The sequence below is a fragment of the Poecilia formosa genome, unplaced genomic scaffold (assembly GCF_000485575.1).
Source record: "Poecilia formosa unplaced genomic scaffold, Poecilia_formosa-5.1.2 Scaffold27, whole genome shotgun sequence".
NCBI lineage: Eukaryota > Metazoa > Chordata > Actinopteri > Cyprinodontiformes > Poeciliidae > Poecilia > Poecilia formosa.
Genome location: NW_006799966.1, coordinates 2,517,521 through 2,539,041, shown reverse-complemented (window position 1 = coordinate 2,539,041; position 21,521 = coordinate 2,517,521). Strand labels below are relative to the sequence as shown.

General features: G+C 37.8%; 1 protein-coding gene across 3 annotated transcripts in view; it reads left to right on the top strand.

Annotated features, from left to right (window-relative positions):
* Positions 1-21,521, top strand: part of agap3 (ArfGAP with GTPase domain, ankyrin repeat and PH domain 3) — a 148,767-nt gene that overhangs the window by 90,786 nt on the left and 36,460 nt on the right. For all 3 annotated transcript variants that reach the window (XM_007548661.2, XM_016669732.1, XM_016669735.1), the window contains 3 exons: positions 5,336-5,440; positions 7,625-7,796; positions 17,423-17,572. In XM_007548661.2, the coding sequence (XP_007548723.1) occupies positions 5,336-5,440; positions 7,625-7,796; positions 17,423-17,572 (427 nt within the window). The remainder of the gene's footprint in view (positions 1-5,335; positions 5,441-7,624; positions 7,797-17,422; positions 17,573-21,521) is intronic.

Below are 21,521 nucleotides of genomic sequence, written 5' to 3'. Positions count from 1 at the left end.
TTTTTCTCTGTGTCAAACACTCAGTCAACCTATAAATCAGCCTTTGATTGTTGAGCACATTTCAGGTTAAAACAAGCTAACATCAAAATACTAAAAATAGATTAAATAAATATTTATTCATCTGTTATCTAGAAATCCAACAGAAATGTATGCATTTGGCTAAATTCGGGTTTCTTAATTTAATTATAATAATTTTGCCCTCTTTATAGTTTAAAAACTTTTTTTGTCTATGTTTCTGTTATTGTATATATTTATGTGTATGATACAGTGGGAAGGCTTTGTAATGATTCTGAAGTGTTTATTAAGCCACTAGATGGCGACACAGAATAACAAAAAGTGAGACAGGATCTTCTATTTGTATAAATTATGCAGTTTAGCGTAAAGAGATGCTTATCGGATTCATTAGCTGAAAAACCAGCCTTAGCTTATTTATATTTATATCTTGTTGCACTGTTGTGACTTCCATAAACATGCAACTTCAGGTTGAGACTTGTTTATATTTAACAACTGTAAGCAATTTTATTTGCGTTCAGAACCACTGTCACGAAATTATCATGAAAGCAACAAATGTGGCATAAATTCTATTAATTTTTGGAAGTTGCATTAACTACATTTTTAATTCTCTAAATCTTGTGAATAAACTTTGATTTCAGTTATTACAACTTCAATTTAACAAATTGCAATAATAAAAAGATAACTCAAATGAATATCATTGTTTTGGTCATTTCTAATTTAATATTACAATATAAATCAAAATTGACATATAGTCATGCTGGACATTTGTTATTGGATATGAATTTTTAAATAATAAAGAGTACACAAACACAATATTTGTGTTATTTCTATACTCGCTCTAAAACTTTGCCAGTTAAGCCATGCAACGTAACATGGAAATGAAGCAAAGTGGCAAATAAAAATATTTTCTGCAATAGCGTCACTTTTTTTTATTTTCAATCAAGAAACTTTAACAAAACTGAATTTTTTGTTTTCTTCAATTTTAATAATTTCATTTGATTAGTTTGTTTGTCTTATTAATTCCCTTATTATATATTTTTTAATGGGCATACATGTTGTAATTTTGAAGTAGTGAACAGGGTCCAAATCATTTGTGAAGGTATACAACGGTAACCTGAGCAGAAGTAAAGGACACTTTGATTAGTAATCACTCGTGATTATATGAGGGCCTTTCAAAGCGGGTCAGTAGCCCTGTATTATCCTCTTTACCTGCAGATGATAGAGGATAATGTCCTTCTCCTTTTGAGCCAGACCTCCTCATTCCCTTTGGAAGAAAATTGCCAAGGCTTCTTTCCAGGAGAAATAATAGCAGGTTGAGGCTTTGAAAGCCGCCACACTCAATCAGAAACATCCTTTTTTGTATTTATTACAGATACCAAATCTCTTCGACGGCAAATCTGTGGTGGTGATGCTAAATTTTTCTCATCATGGATTAAACATCTTAAAAATACAGAGAAAGTGTTATACTTCTTTTTATATTAAAGTGGTGATTTAAATCATTTTTTTACACTTGTTCGGGTTTAAAAATGAGAAAATTATATCACAACGGAGGAAAAGATGGAATCTTTTACTGGTTGAACACCTTTGAAGCATCACATTCCCATCTGGTATTGGTAAAACTCACCTTTTGATAGATCAGTTGAATTTACATTTGAATTTAGTTTTCAAGTTGAATTGATTACTCTTCTTTGTATAATCGACTATAAATCTTGTCAATTATATTTAGCACATATTCCACAACTAGTTTCCTTTATATGGCAAGTTTTGGCATGACAGCCACACACTAAACTTCTTTATCTAGAAAGTGTTTCTCTTTCTGTTTTTGCTTTTTGGCGATGGGAACAGTTTGGCTCCATTCTGATCACCAGACCGGTCGAATGCACAATCAGGAAGATCAAAGCATCAATGTGAGCTTAATTGCCAGTGCCCCCTCACCCCATCAGACCAAATTACAGCACACCCCTCTGCTCCTCCTCCCAGTGTATAAAAAGTGAGCATAGATAACAATGTAGTCACTGCTGAGGAGCCTCTATCAGTGGCATTCCTGCTCACAGAACCCCCTCTGTACCCCACCTCCCCAGCCCAACACACACTTATTTCACCCCCTTTCTCTCCTGGCGTGTCACAAAGAGCCAACGTATCAGTTAGCCACGTTGGCAGGATGCAGCTTTTCTCCTGCTCGTCCAACTAAAGGAGAGAAATCAGGCTGTCTCTTCTGGGTTTGAGCTGACAACTGTGTGGACACAAGCAGCACATCTGATGCTGTTTTTCAAATGTCCTACACACTTGTGAACACACTCGTGTTTTGCGTTTGTATAAATTTGAAGGAGAAATACTGTAGACGCACATGAAGCTTTTTAAAATTGAACTAATGCGGTTTTTATTTTGTTTTTTTTTCCCCCAAAATGGCCTCTGGACATTAGTTTTATCTATTGCCACTAACCACCAAGTCATAGATTAATTTTATCTTAAGTGCATCTCAGTAATTAAGAATTTATTTCAGTTATTCAATTAAAATGTGCAACCCAGAACAGATTATCACACAAAGTGATATACTTGAAGCAGTTATTTAGAAAATACAATTAGAATATTGCATAAGACCAATAAAGAACAACATATGTAAGAAAGAAATGTTGGGCCGGTGCTCAAATCAGTCTAGTTTGGCAATCAGCCCGCGACTTGGCTGCGGTGTAATGAAAGCCCTGGATGCTATAACTGCAGCCCTCATCTCATCTGCGTTGTCTGGTCCGGGTCATTTAAGATGCTGACATTTTCTCTAGTCCAGCAGAAACTCCTCAAAGGGCTTTGATTTTAAGCCCGTCAAAGCTGCTGTTACTTCAATTGCTCTTGCATTCTTCCTTCCACTCAATTTTCAATTAATTTGGACAGGTCAGCAGTTTAGTCAGACATATTCCCAATAATTTTCTAATTTATAAAATGGTGATAGTATAGCGTTTCTGTATTCTTATGTAATCCAATTTTCTGAGCTTCGAAATGTAGATTTTTCAAGTAAGCAATTGTTACACTTGAAACATTTCACTGTAACGTTAATCTATGCAATTTTCAGTCGTTGAACTGAATAAGGTAAGGTAATTTTATTTATATAGCACATTTTCAGCAACAAGGCAATTCAAAGTGCTTCTGAAATACTTTTGAATGATGGCTTCATTTGTTTAACTGCACCTGTATTTCTTATAGAAAAACAGAAAAGCTGATATCCACACAATTCTCTCACCTCTATCGATCCACATCGCAGCTTTGACAAATAATATCAAGCTTTGGTCTGATTGGATGTATAGATTTGTGTATGCCTCAGTAAGGCCACAAGATGAGCAACATATTTGCTTGTAAAACATGCATTATGAAGTTGCTAGAGGCCATTTGACTGGATCATTTACCCTGTATGATTAGAGAGCCATTTAAAAAGTGTTTACTGTTCTTTTATTGATTGAATGGAGAAGAGCTTCAGCAGTCAGCAACTTATTGATCAAAGGACACAATATTTCTTCCTAAAAAAATCCCTAAAGTATCAGTTCTTATGAAACAGATAACCACAGACACTGAAGAATTATGCATTATATTTGACATAATTGCAATAGTGTTTTTTTTCCTTCATTTGGAGCTTCTTGAATTGTAAATGGATACATTTTTCTTAACAAGGACAATACATTTGTATGACTTTAACTGTGCTCGTACGTTCACTAAGTACCCACATTAATATGCCACAATATAATACTATTGCTGCCAATGTTTTAACTGATAACTGATAGAAATGTTTCTGTATTGTTTTATTTGAATATTTTACATTTGGATTTGAAGTACTGCTTTATTGCTCATGTTTCCATCAAGGTTTGCTTAGCACATCTTTGCAAGTAATATCAGATTTTTTTTTTTTATATAAAAAATATATATAATTTTTAAGCATAAAATCATCACTTTTAATTACACAAGGAGAATTTTGCAATTGTGTTTTTTTTATTATTATTATTTTTTTTTAGTTCATCTGAAGGGGTTAGGCTTTGCGTGAAGTTTTTTTTTTTTTTTTGAAAAATAAAAATAAAATCATCGAGATATGTATCCAGCTGTTTCTGCTTCCACATTAGTGACATGGCCTATATACATAAAATAGTGTTTTTATAATATGTTTTTTATAATATGTATTTATTTATTTATTTTATTCTGAAAGAAGCAACAACCCTCCTGACCCCATCCACAAAGCTTTTGGTGACAGGATGTTTACTTTTCTTTTTCTCCATTAAAATATTATTATTTTACGAAGGCTTCAAAGTCTATTCGCTCCAGAACAGTGTTCACAAATGTGTCTGCTTTGTAGCTTTTCAGCAGCATTCTGGTTAACAGAAACACTGATTGGACCCAAAGTTTTCACACTTTGGTCCCAGCACACATGTCAGTCATCAGAACTCCCCCTCTCAGATGAGTCAGGGTTCGGATTAGGATGATTGTCGGCAAACAGCCTGGTGCCCAGGTCATCGAGGGTCACCTCTTCCTGATGTGTTAATCAGGATTAAAGGCCACAGAATGGAACTGACTTGCAAAAACACTACATCCTTCCTCCCCCTCTTTACCTCACACACACACACACACACACACTCAAATGGGTGAGGGCTGTAAAAGCACAAACACTGCCCCGCTTAATCCTCTAATTAAGCGGGCCCCTCCTCACTATTTAACCCCGGAGAGCCTCCCGGCCCTTGCACTCAGCAGCGTTTGGTCACCTCCTGCAGAGGAACTGCATTGTTTACCGGTGGATTTACTCTGCAGATAAGGAAACCATCCAAGGCCCTAAAATGCCCCCGAAAGATAAAGTAGAAAAGAATAAGGGGTGAGTGGCCTTTGAAGAGGAAAGATCACACTCCTTAATCCCAGGATTTTGGGGTCTTCAAGAGTTCAACTTATTATGTGTATGAATGAGAGGAGGAGGCTTGGCAAATTGGATTGTTCTCGTTTTGATCTAATGGTTGAGCCAATGAAACTTTGCAAGGTCAAAATATTATATCTAAGCAAAAGTATATTCGTACCTATCACCAGTCAGACTGTATCAGAACAGGAACAAACAGGTGATTATTTTCTATAATTTTGTATGTTTTGATGTACAATTGCTTCCAATTAGCTTATTAAGTTGCCACTTCACTTTTTTCCCTTTGCCAACAAAGATAATTCTTCACATAAGCACCATAGCAAGTCTGTAACCACAATAATAAAACAGCTTTATGGTATTTAACATCCATAATGGCTGATATCATCAACCATGCTGCTTTTGGAAGAGCATATGCTCACCGTGGTGCGCTCTCTCTTACAGGGAATCCTTCTGAAGCGAAGTGGCAAATCCCTCAACAAGGAGTGGAAAAAGAAATATGTCACACTGTGCGATAATGGCGTCCTCACTTACCACCCCAGTTTACATGTGAGTTACAAACTCCTCCCCTCCTTCCCTTCTGCATTTCTGTTTCCTTTGTATATTATGGTTGTGTTACTCTGCTCTGTGTTGTCCTCAAGTGACTTTATCAACTTTAGTATAATTTACTATACTACCGTAGTATATGGATTGCAGCCATATGCAAAATTTAGAGTGGCTTACAATAGTATTCAGCTCCCTTAAAACTTTTCACATTTTGTCATGCATCTGCAAACATCAATGTATTTCATTGGAATTTCATGTGACAGAGTAACATAACTTAGATAGATGCATAGTTGTGAAGAGGCCTGAAAATGACCCTTTATTTTTGATATTTTCTACAAGTATGACTTGTCAGTGTTTTCACCTCTTTCCTACAATACTCCCAAAATAAAATCAAATGAAAAAAAAGAAAACTGCCTGCAGATACCTTTGCATAAAGTTGCTAGAGTTACATTCCAAGACTTCCAGCAGTCATTGCAGCAAAAAATGGTTCTGTTGAATATTGGTTCAGAGGGAATACAGATGCATGCTACAGTTTTCAGATTTTCTGTCATGATGTTTATAAAACAATCACGTTTTCCTCAGTTTTACAACTTTGCATGACTTTTTGTTGATCACAAAAATACCAGTACAAGACATAGATGCGTGTGTTGTAATGGGACAATATGTGGAGACGTTCAAAGGGCCTGAACACGTTAGGCAAGACACTGTATAAAGTAGGCATGTTTGATAACCTTTTGACTCTAAAGTTAGCATAAAAAACAGAGTGTGTTTTACAGTCATCTTAGCTTTTCCTGCGCTGCCCATCCATGTTGCTGGCTAATGGAGACATGCCTCGCCCGGACTCCACGCTGGCTTTTATTTATAATGGTTCTCACTGCATGGCAGCGGAGCCTGACCAGCCTCCTACATCCATCTTTGTCAGAATCCCGCTGGGCCGCTAATACCTCTTAAACACTTGGCTGGCTGGCAGCAGACAGCTTAGGAGCCCTGTGCTGCGTTTAGAGATGCCCCCCTTCAAATTCCCCTCCCATCAACCTGTGATTCCTCCAGTCCCGCGATTGAAGTGTTTAGATCATTTGGCCCCATCAAATGAAAGATACAGGCAGCATTTTGTGTCTAATGAGACAGCCCAAACTTCCAAAACCAGTCCAGCAGTGAGACGTGAACCGTGTGTGTGGCCTTGTTCCTCTGACAGTATGTTAGTGGTTTAATTTACAGGCAGTTAAAGCGGAGCAGTGCCGGGCTACGCTGATGTATGTAATTGACTAAACAGGCTATCTCTTGATCATTACAGCTATTACAGGTCACCGGGGCAATCTATGAATCTATGAATCTGTTGACTTACAGGAGAAGGTGAAATAAGGCAGACAGTTACATTAACAGGGTAACGGCTCCAACTCATTCTGAGCAGCGGAGCAGAGAAGGAGTGGGAAAAGGAAAAAAAAAAAAGGAGGGAGGCAGCCAGAGAGTGGAAGAGGGGAACCTTTAATTTCGCAGTCAGCCAAGCCATCTACACAATCACCTTCTGTTAATTCTATCTGCTACATCAATTAAATTGTTTGTAGAAACTAATTGAATGTGGCTTAATCACACATCTTAATAGCTTTGCACGCTTCGATCTGGCTGTTAATTCCAGCAATAAAATGAAATGAGAGCGCTCACTGGGTAATTAGCGAGGAGGCTTGGGAAAGAAATGAGTGCTTTATGACACGGTAATAAAGCAGAGGAGCCGTTGGGGGGACGGCAAAGGCCGAGCTCGCCTCTATCTGGGGTTTTTTTTCTGCTGAGCCTGATGATTTTCACCTTGGCTTCCCACATTTGGGAAGTAGTCACTTTAAAACAAATCAAATGGGCAAATTGAAAAAAAAAAAAAAAAAGACCAAGACAGTCTGCATTCATTAAGCCCAACATCTTGCTATTTAGAGGAACAGCGTGGGCACAGGTGATGTATAATGACTTTACAATCATTTTTCCACCATCACACAACCTTAGTAGAGGGTCTAAGGTGGGTTGTGAATAATGGAGATGGAAAGTGAATAGTCTTTTAAGTTGTTTTTCTTCCGTAATTCTTGGATTCTTCTCAGTGGCCCACTGTGTGTAGTTAGTCAGGTATTGCATCAAAGAATGTCATCTTATTCCTATTGGGCTTTGTGCTTTTTTTTTTTTTTTTTCTTTTTATGTCCGTAGGACTACATGCAGAATGTGCATGGAAAGGAGATTGATTTGCTGAGGACAACAGTGAAGGTACCAGGGAAGCGACCGCCCAGAGCAGTGGCCACTGTGGCGCCAAGCGCGAGTCCCAAAACCAACGGACTAACGAAGGATCGCAGCGCCCTGCAACTTGGTATTGGAAACACAGGTCAGAGTCCCTGCTGAATTAGAAATCTAAATGACAGACTATTTTATACAACTTTGTTTATTTAGCAGTTGATATCAGAGGCACTATATCTAGGATATCTGCCAACTGGAATTATTTAATTATAAAACTGCCTATAACAAATTATAATTTAAACAGGGAAATTCAAATTTTAACAAAATTATTTCTGTGACCTCAGGAGAAATATTTTCTGTTGATAATTAAATAAAATAGATAATGGTTTCTACACGTTTCATAGATAATACATTCAAGACACATTCTGAGCCCATTAAAATAGGAAGAAAGAAACGTCTGATTCTTTGTGGAAAAATATGGCAGCACACACCTGTGTTGGCTCTCAGCACTTGACTTGGTGTTACTGTGGTAAGGTTTTTATAGACATTTTCAAACTCTAACACCAGAGTTAGGTGTAATAATATGGGAGGCCTTATTAATGGTCTTCTCCTTATCTGCAGTATTGAAACACAAAACAGGTGTCTTTCTCCAACTCGCAGCTTAACAAGGTCATCAATAACTTTAGGTGCAAGTCAATGATAAAAAAAAAAAAAGAAAAAAAAAAGCAGGGCTTAACAGTCTCTCAAAATTATGGTTTGGTATATTACTCTGTTTTAAAGTATATGTGGCTGCAATGTTATCAGCATGTTAAAAACCAATGTTTTGACAACAGAATTTAAGGTCTCACAAAAAGTGTGACATGGCAAATCTAATCTCAGACCTTCCAGAATTTGGGAACAAGACGAAAATGTTTCCTGAAAGTCCAAACATACAAACCTTTCATACGCCATCATTTACACTTTTTATCCTTAAAAAATATGGATCAGTCTTTAAACGCCCTAAAACACCGTTGAAATTTGCTTTCAGTGATTTGATTTCTTCTTTTTGTATTCTGTCTCCTTACCTTAGTGCTGGAAGCAAGTTACAATTTGTGGGGAAAACTGCATTGCTTATGTAAATGATAATTGCACAAAGCTATTCAAACTTGTGTTTTTTAATTAGTTTTTCTTTTTTTTATTTATTTATTTTAAATCAGTCCCTATCCCTATCCACCTTATTCTTGGGAGTCTTACTGTGGAAACGATAATGGGTCGTACTTCCGGCGCCCACCGGAAGTAGTGGTATTTCACTGTAATTTGTACTGTTTTTTGCTCATCTATATTCATGATATAAGTTATGTTTCTCTTTTCGTATTTAGTCAAACTTGTTTGCGGACACGCCGCCTTCTATCAGAGAGTTGTTCAGTACAGAGGATGGTAATTATGAGTTTAATCACGTTAAGTTTTGTGACAGAATGACCGTGAATTAGCAGCGTTGCTAGCAGCTCGTTTCTCTGAAGATCTAACAGTAATAAGAGTGAAACTGGTCAGTTTTGAGCTGCCGTTTTGCGCCAACGGTGTAACAGCAGAACTACATATTGGCTTGGTGTGATGTGAATTTTATTTTTCGTTTGAATTTAAAAAAATAGTAAAGTTTATGATCTAAGTCTTTATCATTATGTTTGGACCAACAATACAGTTTTATAAGACATAATAAAATATCTGGGTTTATTTAGTCCATCAGAACCAGATCCTCGAGGTTCTCCGTTGCTGAGTTTCGATACAAATCAGCGGAGAAATGACCGCAGCTGCGGCGCTTCAGGCCGTAATACGGATAATCTCCTCCCACTGGACTAGAACCGAACCGAATCACACATTAACCCGTTATAGAGGGCACCGTGCCACTGGAAAGTGTCGCAAGATGCCCTTGTGGAGCTCGGATAACTGTTGTGCTGTTCGTAGCTGTACTCTAATAATCACACCAAGTTTAATTTGTGGCAACAAGTGTGTTTTGAACGCGCTTCCGGAACAAAAAGGCAGACTTTATGTAATAAGCGGTAGTTTTCATCTCCTACCGACAGATAAAGAAGCAAAGAGAATTTGGCTAAAAATTCTAAACTTGAAGAGAGAACTCAAAATGCTTTATGTGTGCTCGTTTCATTATGTGGACAAAAAGTCAATGGAAGAAAACCTGCATCTGCATCCTAAGCAACTGAGTCAGTGAAGTAGCTACATGCTAGTGCGGGTTATTTGTGGTCATTTCTTCAAGTCGCCATCCCTCCCCGCATTAGCTGCAGGTTGCGGAAAAACAATACCACTGCGTATTTTATAGCCTAAAACCTCTGACGAAAGCCAGTTAGCGAGTTGCTAACATGTAAACAAATAGCGGTTCCGGTTTGCGGCGGAAGTCGCGCCCATAAATCACGCAAAGCCTCATGGGGGCTAGGACTAAGATAGATTAGAAATGCTGGGAAGGTGGATGCTAAATTGGAGGAGTAGCTGTCTTGCAGTCAGGAGGTTGTAAGTTTGAATCCAGCTCCTTGCCACACTAAACCTTAAGTTTCCTACCGACCCTATTCATTGGTGTATGAATTTATCCACATTTAGGAGGGTGGATGAGTGAATGTGTGCTGCAGAGTACAGCCCATTTACCATTTTTCATTGTGAGAAATATTGAAGCTGTCCCAGTACCCTCTCACATTAAGTGGCTATTGGTGACTATACTGAATCTGTTTCCAGATGTCAGTGAGTATGAGTGGTTATTTGACTGGTAATTTTTCTTATCTTTATGCCCTATTTAAAAACTGACTGCTGGATGTTATATGATTACCATTATTAATCTGTTTAGTACTGTTCACTACTGTTCTTGGTAAGCGTTTCTGTGGTCTGTACGTATTTAGCCATTTAACATGTTGGATACATGTGAAAGGGCCTGTCCTGTGCTTTCTAATTGATATGAAATTGATAAAGGACCAACCTTTTTACTTAGAAACTTGCACTAAATAAGCACAGTCCTTCTGCTGATAGATGTCTCCATTACAACACACTTCAACTTTAAATTACATGTGACAGTAGTGTTCAGTTGTTCTCATAAAATTGAAACAGCATGGCATATTATGGTGGACCTATGATCTCTTTCAGTCACTGCCTCAAAGAAATCACATGTTCAATCACTAATGGTAATCCAATTAGTCTTTTATTACTGAACTTACTTTATTCTGTGATAAATCATAGAAATTGCTCCCAACAGGTTAATTATCTGTATTGTGTAGGTTACATTGATGCAAATTAGTTATAATACTACTATTCTCATTGATAACTTAATGACCACATATGACATATCTATTAATTCTCTTGATTACTGAGAAGGGAATTAAAGCATATTAAATGCTATGCTCATATTTAAGGAACGAAATTACAAAAAAGCATCTTTATGAGTTAATGTGACTCTGACCTGGTTACATGTCACCCTGGACTTTGCTTTGCTTTGAGATGAAACACCAGTGTCTCCAAGGATTCTGGCAGGGATATTGAAGTGAAAGCAGAGATTGGGTGAAGGGCTAGAATTAAGAGTAATTAATACTAATTAGCGAAGGGAGCCGCGGAGGGAGGCGAGCTCCCTCATCAGCTGTGAAACAGGCAGTGTTTCCATCAGTCAGGCTAAAGGTAACCTGCTGAGGTTTGATTCAGAGCCAAAGACAGGTCACTGGGCAAGATCTCACCAGACAGGTTACAGTTAAACATGACCAAATGCTGTCTTCCCTAACTGGGTTAATCAATCAAAAGCAGAAGATTTAGGAGTTTACAGAGCTCAGGACTTTAACTAAAGGTTGTTTAATCCCACAACCTGCTAACCTTGAGCTGTAGATTGAGGAGAGTCATGGAAAACAGAACAGGCAAGGAGAAACAGTATCAACTAGGATTTGTCTTCTCACTTTTTATGTTCCTTTTTTTTTTTTTTTTTTCAACCCAACTATGTTAATTTCCTTGGAAAGACTATCCATTTCTGCAGCAGGAAACAATGTGAGGGAGATTTGCCTTAATCTCCACTTAGGAAAAGAAAGGTTACAAATCACATCAGGTCTGTCTCTGGGTGGAGGACCCTCTTCTGATTATGCGATCGGGATTTTGATTTCATTAGACATGCAATTGATGAAGGGAACAAAGGGGTAATTTTTCATTCACAGCGTCTAAATCACAAGCCTTGTCTTTGCCTTTGGTAATTCATTCATTCCTTAGATCTAAAGACCTTTATAATCACTGGGAGAAGAGGGATAGCGACAGAGAGCAGGAGGGGCGGAGTGGATGGCGGAGATGGGAAGATGAAGAGGAAAGGTTGAGAAGACACCGAGTAAATGTGAGAACGCATGCGCCCGCAAGTTTGCTTGGAGCGGCCAGGTTTAATTCCTCTGCTGGGTGCTGAGCGGAACCGTCTTAAATATGGTCCTCGCTGTTAACACGCGTGCTGCCGTGTCACCGGCGACAGATATACCGTATCAAAGTATTAATGGGCCCAGTCAGTTCCAATCAATGCTGTGGGAGAAAGAGAGGTGCTCACCTCCTGTGTTTTAACGTCTCCTGACTCTGATTCACAGACTATATCCACTTCATAAAGTGCTTACACAGACTGCTGCCGAGCAGATTACAACTGAATATTTTTGCCAAAATCTGGCCCCTTGGAGGTGGTGCTACTTTTAGATAACATTTTTTATTTTACTGTTAATTAGTTGAAGTGTCAGTTCATTAATACGTGCTGTCATCAGTTTAATTTATGGTTTTAGGTTGTATTTTCCTTATTGTTCTAATAAACCTTTTTTTTTTTTTTTTTCCTAGTGTAGGAATTTTGGCTAGGATTGCGATGATACCCCTAGCTCTCAAGACAGAATGATATGCTATATTAGATTCACATTAACAATTTTGAGCAATATCTGGGGAGGAACACTGAATTTCTTTTTGTTGTTTTCGGAATCTGTGTTGTTACATGTCTGTAATCAGTAGGCTCAGGTGCCTCTGCCTATTAAATTATCTGGCACTGATACAATAAAATGATCAAAAATGCATTTGATGCAATTTGTTTCATCCCACATCCCTACAATTCAATTTGATTTTCAATTCATCTAAATTTGATTCAGTTCAATTCAGTGCCTTTAGTGCAAGGTTAGATGATGGAAAGGATCATTTGCAAATGGGTATCATTTATTAACAGTATTTATTAGCAAAATTAAGAAAAATTAGAATATATATATTTTTTTACACAAGTACAAACTGCGTTTTAAAGAATCTGAAGTCGGTGTAGAATATTACCCTGCAGCTTTGATGAGTCCATGTGGTTGGCAAACTCTAAGGTTCTATTGTAAATTGAGTAATGCTCATGGGACGCGGAAGCCAAATATTGTGTTGTTAGTGGCTAACGGTTAACATGTGTAACATTTCACAGTTTTTCCAGATGTTTTAATTTCTTTTTTGTACATAGTTATCAAAATACTGCCACACAGAGGACTTGACGGCAATGCTTTTAAGTAAAAGCCATTGCTTTTAAGTAATGGGGTAATAACTCCCCCTTTTAGGCTTATTATCCCATTAATAAGCTTTTGAACATTAACAGTTTTGAGCAATATCGTTATTTAATCAAGACGCAACCCGATGTAATGAAAAATGTTCATTGGCCAGCTCTGTTAACAAAAGAGCTACTTTGTTTTACGTTCATAATCAGAACTCCTATGTGGGATCCCTATCATACCCAAGTTGATAATTTTCGAGTTGCAAGTTGGAAAACCAGTTTGTTTTGGGGGTAATTGCAAAGCAATTAAAGTCTCTAGCTATGTATTGTCCGTGTAATAATAGCTAAGGAAATTTTGTTAAACCAGTAAGAAGCACTACTAGGTGTGAACAAAGCAGTTGTTCTTACTTTTACTAAGAAAACATTCAGATATGTTTTCTTACTATAAGCACTAGCAACCCAAAGAAGGGTTAAAGTTGTTTTTCGGGCCTTGTTTTTAGTGTTGAATGCACAACTGTGAACACAAATGTTTTAAGTGGCTTGTGGTGGGACTAGCTGCCGCAGCAGAATGGCAAGTGGAGGGGGGCGGGAATGCGGGCACTGGTCGTGATGATGGCGGTGGATTACACCGCTGCAGATGATGTGTTGCCCGGCCCACATTAGCATGAATGCTTCATTATCTCACTTCTTGTACATAATGGCAACAACTCCAAGGAGGGGTCAGGCCTCGTCATGGCTCATCAGCCCACTGACGGCCCGGCCTAAAGAGAAATGAGAAGCAAGGCAGAGCTGCTCCCCGCTAATCCATCGCCTCTACTTAACACCCCAGCCCCGGATAGCCTGCAGTAGACATTATATGGCTTTTGTTATCTCTTTATATGCATGACAATACAGTCCACAGTGGGATTTTTGCACTTTGAAGAGTTCATTAGTGTTTTCAGAAAATGACTCAAAAGTGTGTATCGTTCGTCTAAAGGAAGTTTGTTGCAATATCATCAACTTAAATCTTAAAAGTGTTTGAAATTTTAAAAAGTAAAAGCAACGTTGACTAATTTCAGAACAAAATAATCAGATTTGTAGTAAAACTATTTCTATGCAATCATCGTTATGATTAATTAATTAGTAATATGCCAATTTATTTCCAGGAAACCCTAAATGATGGTAAAAGCAAATTATATAAACTGTAAAGTTGTTATTCTCATTATTTCGGTCAGAAACTGGCATGTAGTTTTATGCTATGATTGGATTTTCTGTTGTTAAAATCATAAGGTTAGTACATAAAAAATCGTGCCAGAATTTTGTATTTCTTTCTTTATTTTTTGTATTCAGATATATTAACTGAGCAGAACATTAACTTGCATTTTAGGTTCTGTAACTAATAGATCAGCAAAATCATCTTTTTTCCCAAAAGTGCATTTGCGTAAACTGTATTTCAGAAAGCATCAAATGTGTTCTTCATTTTACACAGACAACTTTTTGCATTTTGCCTTTATGTTTTAATCAGAATCAATGGCAGTGTACTTATAAAAAAAAACAAAACACAGAATGAAGTCCACATGAAGAATTATTACTTTTACTATTACTAAATGTTACATTACCAAACTGTTGTGAATTTGAACCATCGACTGGAATGACATAATCTTTGACGAGGCACAGCTACCAATTAGCTTAGTTCATTTGTAAAATTAATCTGACTAAAAGCTTTATGTAGTTATACATTTACATTTATCACGGGGATAACTGTTACAACCACTGACATGATCGCGCTGGTATGAAGTAATTTCCCTTGGACTTCAGTTTGATCGTGGTCATTGTTGTTGGTGTAAAGTGCACTTCACTCAGACCTGGATGGAGCTGTGTGTGCATGTAGTTCTCCTTTAATGCCCCAAGCTGATTATTTCTGTGCTGTAATTACATTATCCTCCCCTTTATGCAGGAGTGGTCTCTGGGGACTAATGGATACAGCCATGTATAATTCATTAATCATTAGCATCCAATTTGACAATTAGACATGATTGTTGAATTTTAAGTATCAGTCAAAGTTGCTCTGTAGTTATCTAATGGTTTTTTTTAAAAAAAAAGAATCTAACTTTACTTTCTTTTTGCTTAATTAAAACATGTCAAATTTTAATATTGGGAAAAATATTTAGTTTATAGCCAAAACATCATATATTTATTTAGCAAATCTGGAAAGAAAATTATGTTACTGAGGTTTAAAAATCTCTATTATGTTTTTTTTTTTTTTTTCCTTCAAAAAAAAAAAAAGGATACAAGCAGACAAAAGAAGGAAGGCTCGTTTTATTTGTTATTCATTCATAGTTCTTAAAAACAAAGTTTTAGATTTCCTTTTTATTCTTCCTTACCAAGTCCCCCTCTCACCCCCCCTTCCTCTTCCTCTGCTCTGATTTCAGCATGCTAATTTAGTCGGTGCTCCTCAGCATGATTCCCTCGCTCTGTCTCCCGTTCTTGCTGCGATTCTGCTCCCTCCCCTCTGGGACCTGAAGATTAATATTCCTGGGCCCAACAAGATAATTACTGATACTAATTAGACATGATTATGTGAATTTGATACACTTATTACTCTAGATAATGAGTAGGACATATTACCCTAACAAGCACCCGTGCCGCTTAGTTTACTTTACACACGAGCCACAGAGTATATTTTCTGTTATCACCTCAATCAAAAACTGATATTGTCTTGTAATTAGTAGATAAAAGGGGCTTGATTTGTGTTACCTGTAAGATAAAGCAATGTGAAGAAAATTTGGGAAATGTGTTGTTTCCCATAATAAAATAACAGAAATTTTAACCTTTTTTTTTGTTTTCGATCAGCTTCACAAGATTGATCTGTTTTTGCAGTCCTGCTTTGATGCAAGCATGCATGAACTACAGTCGTGACTTTTGAGGATAAAGAAAAATATTTAAGGAACTATTATTTTAGTTAACAAATAAATGTTACAAAATGCCACCGTTGATCTGAATGCACTCTCTGCTTTGATGCACGTCAATGAATTTCTCAGTGTAGTTGGGATGTACGACAGCAACTGTTCACATCAGAGGGAAAGGACCCCACACCGCGCAGCCTTGCCCATGAATTAGTAAAGAGAGCCAGGCGTCCATGGCTCGCCTGATTGGAAGTTAGGGAGAGAACGCCTGCTGACGCCAGTGGAGATCGATGTGGCAGTCAGAGGGATGAAGCGAGATAATTAGCGTTCAGAGTGTATCTTGTTAATTAAGGGCTAATTAGAGGCAGAGGCGGAGGGAAAAGGGTTCCGTGTGTTTGTGTCGGTGCGAGGGGAGGGGGGCGGTCGGTTGATGGAAATATGTGTAGAAATAAGGTGACTGTGCTGGTAAGGTGCAGCTTAAACTACAAAAGGCAGTTAACAACTGCATATTATCACTTCATTACAAGCTGTTTGGATGTTTCAATTACTTTGGCTAGATTGTTTTCCTCAGACTAGAACCAAAACCAACAGGACCACTCTCTATGTATGTTTTGGTAATTTGGGTGCTCTCCTTAGAAACCCGTAATGAAAAACAACAAACAATGTTATTGGATTTTTGTGTTAAAATGCAAAATATGACATAGGAACATTAGTGTTGTTGTTTGTTTTTTTCCCTTGTGAGTGGTCAAGAAGAGACAATTTTAGTAAAATGCAGGGAGACGACATTTGTTGTGAACGGGCGCTATACAAATAAAACTGAAATAAATTGAATGAGGAGAAATTTGAGTTTTCTTTTTTTTTATTAAAAGCAATTAAATGCAAGTAAAATCACTGTCTAAGAGATATTCCAATTTTCATAAAAGGCACAGGCCACGTGACTGTAGAAGGTTCTGTTTCGCCTCAAAATCAAAGTAAAGAAAATGTGGCCAAGAACATATATACATACATTTAAACACTCATCTCTACCATAAAATCTCAAGGGTATCAGAATATCAGAAACATACCCAGCCAATTTTTTGACTGGTTTTTGATGACACCAGACTATTACTGAGAAAAACACAGAATAGATGCTGCTGCTTCTTTGCACCGCAACAATGATGTTCTCCCACATATTTTTTCTGTACAAAACTGAAATAAATTAGAAAGAACATAGAAAATAAATACATATCAGATTTAAATTAGTTATGAGTAGGCAAAGTGTTCAGAAGAAAATGTGTTCCATTCTTTGTTCATGTGAGGTGACGGTGTGAAACATGTCCTTGGCTAAGTTTTGCTGTACTACCAAAACAAAGTTTGACCAGTATGAACAAAATCTGACTCATTTTTGTGCCTTTGTCACTTTCTCTACAGGTGCAACTCACTCCAACAGCAGCATTTCTCTACAAGCGGGTGGGTCGGCGTTTGGCGGCAGTAAAGACGGCATGCACCAACGCTCCTTCTCCGTGTCCAGTGCTGACCAGTGGAATGAAGCCATCAACACCAGTACAAACAGCGCAGCCCGTAAGCACCCCATACTACCTTAAAAATGCGATAAATGCACCGCAAAGTATAGATGTTCACTAGTAATTATTCTAAGACTTGGGTCAAGTCTTTAATGAATAGCATTTTCACATTAGATGCATGACACCTAGTCTGCCTAAACCTCAAAATGACTGAAGGATATTGATTAAAACCTTTTCCCTTAGGCCTTATTTAAAACATAAACACTGCACATCTTTAAGCTTTTAATTCAACTTCTAAAAAAATGTAAATTTTGATGTCCTATTTTAAACATTATAAATGGAAGCGTACATTCATGTTAGGAGAAAAAGAGTTGTAGAAATAATATTTTATTTTAGTGAACCAGAAGTTGAGATCTTGAAAACAAATTCAGTTTATCTAGTTTTGATACCACCCACATTCATGTAACACTGATCTGTTTGAGTTACCTGTGCGGTCCTTATTATGTTCCACGGCTGTCCTAAAAAGATAACATTTCAAGGTCCACGAACATCCCAAACAAATCAAGCAGACATTTTAACAAGAAAATGTGTTCTTCTCTGTCGGAGCTGCGGTGCCTTGTTCTAAATGCTTTCTCGATGGTGGCATTCAACAAAAACTCACAATATTGGAAGCTGCCATTTAATAGACATTAACCAATGTTTTTTGTATTCTGGGGTTGTAAAAACCTAAATTTTGATGTTGAACTAAAGTAAAACAAACACATTTGTCAGATGCACATTTGCATCAAAATCAATAAAAAAAACCAACCTTTTTACTGGGGTTTGCATTGCAGCATGATTCTATAATTGCATCAGTAATGTTTGTGGCATGTTGGAGTAGCTCAATTAAAATCAAATTAATATCGGTATTCCAGCTTGGTTAGTTCCAATTTGCTCTTTTTCTAGACTTTTGCTTATCATCTTTTTGGTTGAAGCATTACTTTTTCGGACAATTATTCCCTCAGATTTTTGGATGCTGTGGAGCCAGAGGAATTTTTGCTCTTTAGTTTTTGGTTGCTATGATGTGAAACCATGGCAACAAGGTGTTTTCCCCTTTTTTTTTTTCTTTTTTTTTTTTCTTTCACTATCGGAAGCAAATCCCCAAAAAAAGTTGAAATGGAAGTTTTATGGATGCAGAGCGGGAACAAAGAACAGACAGAGGAGGAGGAAGTTGATTTATACAATTATATGAACCACATCCCAGTGTACCACATTGGGGAACCTGGTTTCAGACAACTTGTCTAATTAAGTACAAGGTACATAATGCATCCTCAACTGTTATATTATTACTTTACATTTAGATTACTGCTGACGTGCTTGTTATTTATTGATATCTTTTACAAATGTTGTCATACTGTTTGTGATAATGATGTTTTGACCTTTATTAAAACGAAACCTGTGTTGTCTTTCTCGCAGTATCAATAGCATCAAGTAGGAAGTGTTTGTCTTTTTACCGGCATCAAGTTTGAAATTTTAGTTTTGTGACAACCTTATTGCGTACACTGCAGTAAATCAGAGGGGACAATTTTGATGATTTCCTCACAGCGTTTGAATGTCGGACCTCGAGCCCGAGTTGAGTCTTTAGAGCATAGATCTGATTCAAGTCTGAACTCTTTGCTTTTGCAATTTAAGGGCGACTTGAATTTAAGTCGCAGATTCAAGTCCCGTGGAATCTCTGTTACACATGGCAGGATGAAAACAAACAGAAAGGATCTAGAGTGCAGCAGTGTAATTGAGCTTTTTTCAACCTTTTTTTATTTTTATTTTTTTATGTAGATGAAAAAAGCCTAATTTTCATGATTGTGTGATCAGAACTGTGATCGCTGTGACCTTTTTGGCTGCTGCTCTTTGACAGAAGCAGCTTGTTTGGAGGAGGGGAACAGTGAAGGTTAACTTTCTGCCATCGATGCATACCCGCTTACTGCCGCCTTGTCAGTGTACTTGCGTATAGTAAAATAATATATTCACCAAATCTGACAACCCCTACCCCCCCCGCCCCCACCAACCGAAACCATCCTGTCTTTACCTTCCATCTTACTCTCTGTCTCCTCCCCCCACCCCCTCCAACCTCGTCTGTTTTCGTCTCCTTTCTTCCGAAGAGGAAAATGAATGCTTTTCGGGAGTACCATTCATCACCAGTTATTTCCCTCTCTTTGTGGTTGGCAGTAAAAAAGCACTTAAATGCACATCAACAGAATAACAGTCATTTCCATGCATGTTTGCACTCTGGTAGTTCTCATTAGCGCGGCGGCGGCTCCCCTCCTCCCCATGGGCTCCCAGGGGCCCCGGCAGTTTAAAGAGCGCACTTTACGAGCGCTGCTGGAGTCCAACTGCACGGCCCTCGTGGTTCCGCAGACAAGCCTGACTATCATTTGGAGCTGCCGAACGATCAATTCTGCCTGGACGCAGGCACTTCCATCACACCCTCCCTTCCTCCTCTCCCCCGCGTCTCCCATCAGCACCATGCCCAAAGCAGAATTACTTAGATTCGTGGGGTCCTCAAATAAATGAACACGAGTGTGTGTTGGCTGTTTGTACGTGCACTTTTTTTTTTTTTTTTTTTTTCCCACTAAGCGTGCTTGTGTCTGTGACAGAAATAAAAACAGTTTTATAGTTTAATGTTTGCGAATAAAGAAGCCAAGCTGCACTGTACAAGTAGGACTTCCTAAACATTGCGCCGTGGAAATTAGGAAGAGTGGAATTTTTCCTTTTTCATATTTGTTAAACTGAAAAGCCCCTAACTATTAACATAGCTCATTAACCAGCAGCCAGACGTCAACTAAATCAGATTCACAATTTGCTCCGTTATTCTACTTTTCTTCAATTATTTTCATGCTACTTTTAAGGTAACCATAAATGATCTTGAATGAGGCAAATGAGCTGAAAACAATAGGAGAAACGTGCCAAATGACAGAATGTGGTGCATTGGAGAAAAAGTGCTGCTGTAATCAGTGCAAAGTCAGGGCAGACGGTTCAAGACTTTTACACTAAGAGGAAAGTCTTTGGGGCTTAAGAACTTATATCCCTCCTTTCATCTCCACAGTCTGAATTAAGGCAGCTTGCAGCACCTGTGGTGGTAAAATGTGACTGGCCTATCAGAAAACATAAACTTGATTGAAATGCAACTCGCTTATCTCTCATCCTGAGGTGTCTTCCATAATCAATAGAGGGTGTTCCACTGTGAGAGGGTACTCGTGTTTTGCCATTAGAATTGACTTGAACCAAGCCCAATCACTCCATTATCCTTGGCGAAGGTTGCAGGTTATAACCTAAAATGTGATGCAAAAACAGCAGATTGATGATTCACAGGAGAATGAATGCATTTTAGCCAGGTAACCATTTCCATATTACTTAAAGAGGGCTCTCATTTGTAAACGTACTGATGCAAAGGCAGAGGCAGGGGTAGGAGCATCTCTTGAATATTGAGCACTGCTTTTTTGATTAAATCCCGGCCCAATTTTTTTTATTGCTTCTACTCATAAGGATGCTCATTCTTAATGTGCTGAGAGCTTGTTTAGATGCTGCTCTCCGTCGTGTGCCTCAATCTTTCGAACCTGGATTAAACTCTCGCAGTTCAGTCATCTGAAGCATTGTCATAGGATTGCTGATGGCGGTTACTGAAGTCAGGGTCAAGGAGTGAGTAAAGTTAAGTTCATCTCAAAATCTGAAAAACCGTGGAAATTAGAGAGAGTGGTTGCACAAGATTTTTTGATTTTAAACCTAAATAATAGCCTTAAAGTTGATGTCTCATAGGCTGAGTGGTCTTTCATGGTGCATGGGCTGCAGGATGTTGTAGCCTTATTGGTGTCCTTAAATTTGCACACAAACACACCTTTTAAGTTGTGGGTGTTGTCTGGAAATTACTTTGATGTGATCTGTGCAGTATGAGAGAACTTGAATATTTTATTTTAAAATTCTTTTTTTTTTAGACTTGTATGTTTTCTCTCTATAAAGTAGATTACCCTTGA